This window comes from Erigeron canadensis, chromosome 3 (assembly GCF_010389155.1).
Source record: "Erigeron canadensis isolate Cc75 chromosome 3, C_canadensis_v1, whole genome shotgun sequence".
Taxonomy (NCBI): Eukaryota; Viridiplantae; Streptophyta; class Magnoliopsida; order Asterales; family Asteraceae; genus Erigeron; species Erigeron canadensis.
This window is the reverse complement of record NC_057763.1, coordinates 4040900-4048560: the sequence shown is the minus strand read 5'-3', so window position 1 is coordinate 4048560 and position 7661 is coordinate 4040900. Positions and strand designations below refer to the sequence as shown.

Sequence of the window (7661 nt, the reverse complement as noted above, 5' to 3'; positions counted from 1 at the left end):
AACGAACTCTCTCCCACGTGTTGTGTCACACCCTCCAAAAAGAAAAGAATGAGAGAAAAAAAAAAAAAATATCACACCGAAATATCAGCACATCGTCTTCACTCACTCTCTCTGTGTCGACCACCACACAAATCACACTATTTCATTTACTTATCTCTTCACTATATATCTCTCTCTCTATATCTATCACTCACACACTCAAACACAAATACGCATATTCCAATTGGTACTTGTAATACTTTTGGAACTTTCTATTTCCCCAAAATAAAAAATATCTCCTTACTTTTCTTTTTTAAATAGACTCCTTTTTCAGATTTTTTTTTTATAATTCTGAACCTCCTACATTGTCTTCACACAATTCTGCTTTCATTTCAAACTGTAAGTTTCTCATTTTACTCTACTATTTTAATTCCAAACTTATATACACATTATTATTATTATAATTATTCTAACGGAAAATGTTAGTTGTTAGTAGTTAGGTTTCCCCGAGTTAGTTATTAACCGTCAATGCCTGTATGAAGCATACACATTATTATTATTATTAGGCTATATACTCCTATGATTTTAAATTTTTAATCATATAATCTGATTTAGGATAACAATATGTGTATGACTATATATCTAACTTAACATATCGAATCGATAAGTTACAACATTATGTATCGTGTGTGGTGCGGCTTGATTGATATATAGGTAAAAGTTAAAAATCATGTGCTTATGCGTACTTTAGTGTACTAGATGGATGTCTGCGTGATGTGATGGTGATGGCGGCGGTGGCAACATGTGGTGGTGGCGGCGACGAGTAGTGTAGGTTATTGATGTAATTATGTAAAGGTAATTGATGTAAAATGGATAGTGTGATTATTGTTGGACTTATGGGTTATTTGTTGTAAATTAATTCAATAAAGGGTATTTTTGGTAGACCATGTGTTTTAGTTGTTAGGAATGTTAATAGTTTAGGGGCACTTTAGGGAGATCAAAGTTGTTAGTTGAAAATGAGGTGGGGGAAAATGTTTTTTAGGGAGTATAGATATTCAACTTTCAAAATGTCCCTATTATATTTTAACGAGAACGGTACCCGCGCGTTGTGGTGGCCATGGAGTTAGCGGCGGTGAGATGGTGGGGGTGATCATAGAGTGTGATAGGTCATAAAGTTGAAAGTTGAAAGTTGTGAGGCATTGATGTATGGTACATCATGCATTATCATGTGTACATTGTTGAAATTGAAAGTTGAAACCTTATTTGCTTTATAATATAGTATAGGTAGTAGCCAAACACATACGTATATATAGCTTGATGCTCTTTTTGAAGCGTTACGGATTGTAAACATGCATCATTGTGTTATTTTGTTGCCAATTGCAGTGTATAAGGTAGACTAGCCTCTGGAATTCCGGGGATGGAGACTACCACGAAAGCCAATGGTGCTACTAAATCTAAGATCCCCGATGAGATTCCTGTTGCTGCTAAACCACTAGCAGAAGATCCGGCTGATATTGCATCCAATATCAAGTATCATGCTCAATACAATCCACATTTTTCTCCTATCAAGTTTGAACCCGAACAAGCGTACTTTGCAGCAGCAGAGAGCGTCCGCGACCGTCTTATACAAGTAAAACTACTTATCTAGCCTTTTGCAGTTTGTTCAGTATTGTATTATCACTTTTTTTTTTTTTAAAGCTATAAGGTCTAATGTATCTAGATAGTTCACATATGTATAGATAATGACTTGATCGGAAAGTTATAAGTTTTCATGTTGAGAGAATGAATAAAACTCCAGCACATAATTTAGAATTTGTTACCAAAATGTTGATGTTTCTGTTTCATACTTCTGCAGCAATGGAATGAGACCTATCTGCACTATCACAAAGTTGACCCAAAGCAAACATACTACCTATCTATGGAGTTTCTTCAAGGCCGAGCATTGACTAATGCCATTGGGAACCTTGACATTCAAGATGCATATGCCAGTGCTTTGAATAAGCTCGGTCATGAACTTGAAGAAATCACCGAGCAGGTAAATCCCTATAAAAACGCTAAACTTGAATAATCCGTCATTACATGTATTTTACATTCTATTCATGCCTAATCTGCAAAATCATGGTTTCATATGATGTTCATATTTAACGATTGTAGGAAAAAGATATGGCACTTGGAAATGGTGGTTTAGGGAGGCTTGCATCTTGCTTTTTGGACTCAATGGCAACATTGAATTTGCCAGCATGGGGGTATGGTCTAAGGTACAGGTATGGGCTCTTCAAACAGAGTATCTCTAAAGCAGGGCAAGAAGAGATGGCAGAAGATTGGCTTGAGGTTGAAACTCCACTTGATACTTCTTTTGGCCATATAATGATATAAATATGGTCTTTTGTATCTAAATATACTGTAATATTGCAGAAATTTAGTCCTTGGGAAGTTGTCAGGCATGACGTAGTGTTCCCCGTCAGATTTTTTGGTCATGTTGAGGTCCTCCCCTCAGGATCGTAAGCACATCTAAATTTCTTGTTTAGCTGGGCTATATATATTTGATTTGTTTGATTTGTTGTTACTTCGGAGTTATATTTCATACTTCAGTTATTTTATGGTTTAATACATACGCCATTATCTTGCAGCCGAAAATGGGTCGGGGGAGAGGTTCTACAAGCTCTAGCATATGACGTGCCAATTCCAGGATACAAAACTAAGAATACTAATAGTCTCCGCCTTTGGGAGGCTAAAGCTAGTGCTCAGGACTTCAACCTGTTTCAGTTTAATGACGGGCAGTATCAGTCTGCCGCTGAGCTACATGCTAGAGCTCAACAGGTTGGATGCCCTTTAAGTCATAAAACACAATCACCTTTATAAAGTCATTTTGCATATTTGACTGAGTTATATTTGAACCGTGGATATACGCTAATTAGATTATACCTACAGATTTGTGCTGTTCTTTATCCTGGAGATGCTACAGAAGAAGGAAAACTTCTTCGACTGAAGCAACAGTTTTTCCTATGCAGTGCGTCACTACAGGTTGTTTTTCTATGCAATGCATTTGTTATACCAATAGTTGATCAGTTGATGTGTTGAAAGATAATAGGGTCGGAATCTTCATGTTCGAATTATTTCAGGACATTATTTCCAGATTTAAGGAAAGACATGATGGAACAAGTCCACGCAAGTGGTCAGAGTTTCCAAGCAAGGTGGCAGTGCAACTGAATGACACACATCCAACTCTTGCAATACCAGAACTAATGAGATTGTTAATGGATGAAGAAGGATTAGGATGGGATGAAGCGTGGGATGTGACTTCAAAGTCCGTAATGCTTTCACAATTATTAGTTTGGTGAACTTTTTTAGAAGATATTATTATTGTTATCTGGTCCTAATTAACTAAGAGTTGACCATTGATCAGGACAATTGCCTACACAAATCACACTGTCCTTCCAGAGGCATTAGAGAAATGGTCACAAGTGGTAATGGCAAAGCTTCTTCCCCGCCACATGGAAATAATCGAAGAAGTTGACAAACGAGTATGTAGTTCTACGCATAAAAATTTTTATTGTGTTTTTTTTTTTTTAAATTTAAATTTTTATTGTATTGACAACCTACTTCAATAGCGATTAATTACGGAATTTGTACCATTTTTCAGTTCATTGCGATGGTAAAATCAACACGCCCCGATCTTGAGAGTAAGATTTCTGATATCCGCATTTTGGATCACAATCCAAATAAGCCCGTTGTGCGCATGGCAAACTTGTGTGTGGTCTCTGGGCATACAGTAAGATGTTTACAAATTATATAGTATGAATGTAGGCCTCACCGACATATTTTGTATTCTCATGATATGCTATATATCTTTTTGCAGGTTAATGGTGTAGCGCAGTTGCACAGTGACATCTTAAAGGCTGAGTTGTTTGTAGATTATGTTTCCATATGGCCAACTAAGTTCCAAAACAAGACCAATGGCATAACACCTAGACGGTGGCTCAAATTTTGTAGTCCTGAACTCAGTCAAATAATAACAAAATGGCTGAAAACAGACAAGTGGGTGACTAACCTAGACCTACTCATTGGTCTGCGAGAGGTATGGTTGTGTTTTATCTTATGGGTCAAAGGAATTAAAGAATAACAGTTACTTAAGAAGGATATGGGTTAAGTAAAACCAGTGGGAAGTCATGCAAAGTGTTTAGGTTATCTATCGATATAGTTTTAGTAATCATATTTGGCATGCTAGTTATTTATAGAAATAAACTTGGACAGAAAGTATTACACGTCACCAGAAAAGTACTCAATTTGACCGATGATCCACCTACCTACTTTTCCGCTGCTAGTTTTTATTCTATATGGATTAGATTTATGTTTATGCTCGCAACAGTACAAATATTGATCCCCTCTCTCTTTCTCTTTCCATTAGTTTGCTGACAACCCAGAACTTCAAGCTGAATGGGAGTCTGCTAAGATGGCTAACAAACAGAGATTAGCTGAGTACATACTGCGAGTAACAGGCGAAAGCATTGACCCAAATAGCCTCTTCGATATCCAAGTGAAGCGCATCCATGAATATAAAAGGCAATTGCTGAATATTTTGGGTGCTGTGTATAGGTACAAGAAACTAAAGGTGTGATATCCCACTTCTAGTAGTAGATGGATAGGAAATGATTGCAGAAAATTCATCAAACTTTCATCTATGGCACTTGTATAGTTAAATTATCTCAAAAAAATATTCAAAATGTTCGACATTTCTAAGAGTTAATGTATTTGAAACAGGAAATGAGTCCTGAAGAACGGAAGACCACGACTCCAAGAACCATTATGATTGGTGGGAAAGCATTTGCAACATACACTAATGCCAAAAGAATAGTTAAGCTTGTGAATGATGTAGGTGCTGTTGTTAACACTGACCCTGAAGTTAATGAATACTTGAAGGTAAACAAAGCCCTCAATTCCCTCGTTAGCTATTACTGTTTTATGTTTGGTTTCATTTCACACAAACTTTTTGTAACAGTTTGGACTAATCTTGGGTACTTTATGATCATTTTCAGATAGTTTTTGTGCCTAATTACAATGTATCCGTAGCTGAAGTTCTTATACCAGGAAGTGAGCTCTCACAACATATCAGCACCGCAGGCATGGAAGCTAGTGGCACAAGCAACATGAAATTTGCACTCAATGGATGCCTCATTATAGGAACGTTGGATGGAGCTAATGTCGAAATCAGAGAAGAGGTTGGAGAGGAGAACTTTTTCCTCTTTGGAGCAACAGCAGATGAAGTCCCAAAGCTCAGGAAAGACCGAGAGAATGGACTGGTGAGACTACTTTAACTCATTATGAGCACCAAAATTGTACCAGTCCTAAAAAAAATGTGGCAAACCCCATTTTCCCAAAATTGGATTGACTTGGGTGTTTTATCTCCTAGCCAGGTTTCATGAATAGTGACAAAGAAGATAATTATTTTAATAATATATATGTTTTAATCTTAGCTAATAAATTAACTATTAATACAAATTGACAAAAATAATTGTTGATGACCAATTTGGATCTCTTTTGGAGTTTTACCCTTTGTGAACATAACACATTTTCACTCATGACCCAACCAGCCTGACCTGCCCATATTAAATCCATCTCTATATAACATGCGTAGATCATGCAACTATATGTCTATATCTCAATCTAGATTGTTGATTGTTTTGAGTCTTGAGCAATGTCCTTCCATTTCTTAGTACAAGACTAAGATTTCTTGAGGCTTGTTCCCACCCTTCTTTGTGTATGGTATTTCATACTATTGTATAATTTTTAATGTGCAGTTCAAACCAGACCCTCGATATGAAGAAGCTAAACAATTTATTAGATCCAAGGCATTTGGAAGCTACGATTATGAACCACTCCTTGATTCTCTAGAAGGGAACTCTGGCTATGGTCGTGGAGACTACTTTCTTGTCGGTCATGACTTCCCAACCTACATAGACACACAGGCACTAGTGGATGAAGCATACAAGTAAGATCTTTGAAACCATTGTGTTTTTAGAACACATATAGTAAATTCTACTCATTAATTAATTTGGGTTGTGTCTTATCTCTAACGGATTGATGGGTCTAATGTGTAAATTCTATAGGTAGTTGAAAGTGAAGTCAAATGGCTTTAACAGGTGACATGGGCTAAGTTGCCCAAAGTCATTTTAGTTAAAAAAATAAAAATAAGTTATAATCGTCATACAAAGTTTTTGTAATATTCAAAAAAACTAACCTAACAGGTGGAGCTATTTCTAAAAGCTGAAATTACATGTTACAACCAGTTACCCAACCCATCCATTTTTCCACCTGTACACTAAAACATGTTGCATTCAGAATGTATAGACGTGTATATTCTCATTTCTCTGGCATGGCCTTATTCACAAGTCAGTACATTTGACCACAGACTAACTTCTACCATTGCCCATTTTTATTCATAGTTCTGGTTTCGATTATATGATGAAGACCATATGGATTTATTTTGATTCTATTCTTCATGGTTACAGGGACAGGAAGAGATGGACAAAAATGTCGATTTTAAGCACAGCCGGAAGTGGGAAGTTTAGCAGTGACCGAACAATCTCTCAATATGCTAAAGAGATCTGGAACATAGAGGCGTGCCCTGTGCCATAATTGTATAGCTCGACTGGCCTCATATCTTGGCTACTTGATTCTTGATACTGGTGGTATAATCTGGTAGAAAGAAGAGTTGTGAAGAACAGATGGTTGGATATACTTTATAAATTTGATATTTATATTTTATTATATGTTATTGTCCTAAAAGTATCTTTTCTGTATGATATGTAATTTAAACTCTTTCTATACCTAAAAGAGACCCAGTTTATTGGCGTTCTATAGTTCTCTCGATTGTTTGACAAAGAGGTTGATTTTGGCTGTACTGCATATCTTCTTTGTGCAAATGGGAAACCCATTAAATCAGATAAATTATTTTGTCGTCTTAAACCTTTTTAGAGCAATACATGACTTTTGGAAAAAATTACATTTAAAGGAAGCCATTGAAATAATTCATCTATCTAGCTATCTCAAATAAGAAAATGCAGTTTGTGTTGGGGATGAGAAAAGTCCAAAGTTCCAAATCCTGTCTCCATGCAGTCTGATCTGGCACACATTCATGAAGAGTCAAGATGCGGATAATGATTTGTTGGATGTATCACCAAATCACTTCAATATGGCCTTAGGTATGGCCAAGGAAGAGACTGGGAATGGCCACGGAATGCCAGTTAGGCTGCGTACATCACACTATCGGAGCAAAATGCTCGACTCTCCCCAGGTAGCCTAAATCCATTTTTTCTAGCATTTGTATACTACCGAGCTTTGCTTTATTTGTTCTTTAGACTTACAACTATCACTTTCACAAGTTGAATTAGTGTATTTAGATTAGCATGTTCCAGTTTGGTTTGAAACCTTCTGTCATAACTTCTTCTGATTCAGTTTTAGTTTATTGTTTAATCAATACCATAAGTCCATAACATATGTGCTGGTGTATGCCATTTATGTGGACCTCTAGCATATCGGTGACCAGAAGCAAAGATCTTCATTTATGTTAGTTGAGCTGAGGTTGTCTGTTGAAGGATGTTGATTCACATCAACTAAAAGGACAAGTTTTTATCATTTTGTAGTTAGTTATAATTTTAGGGTAGAATGGTTCATCTTAATGC

General features: G+C 36.4%; 1 protein-coding gene across 1 annotated transcript; it reads left to right on the top strand.

Moving 5' to 3' along the window:
* The first annotated feature begins 203 nt into the window (after nucleotides 1-203).
* Nucleotides 204-6835, top strand: LOC122591013 (alpha-glucan phosphorylase, H isozyme). The gene is made up of 16 exons (XM_043763198.1): nucleotides 204-378; nucleotides 1363-1609; nucleotides 1835-2014; nucleotides 2134-2310; nucleotides 2395-2480; nucleotides 2610-2799; nucleotides 2911-3003; nucleotides 3102-3286; nucleotides 3386-3503; nucleotides 3623-3751; nucleotides 3839-4057; nucleotides 4388-4591; nucleotides 4741-4899; nucleotides 5016-5279; nucleotides 5778-5968; nucleotides 6489-6835. Exons 2-16 carry the CDS (start codon nucleotides 1397-1399, stop codon nucleotides 6613-6615), a joined length of 2535 nt encoding a protein of 844 aa, XP_043619133.1. The 5' UTR covers nucleotides 204-378; nucleotides 1363-1396; the 3' UTR covers nucleotides 6616-6835.
* Nucleotides 6836-7661: the final 826 nt, after the last annotated feature.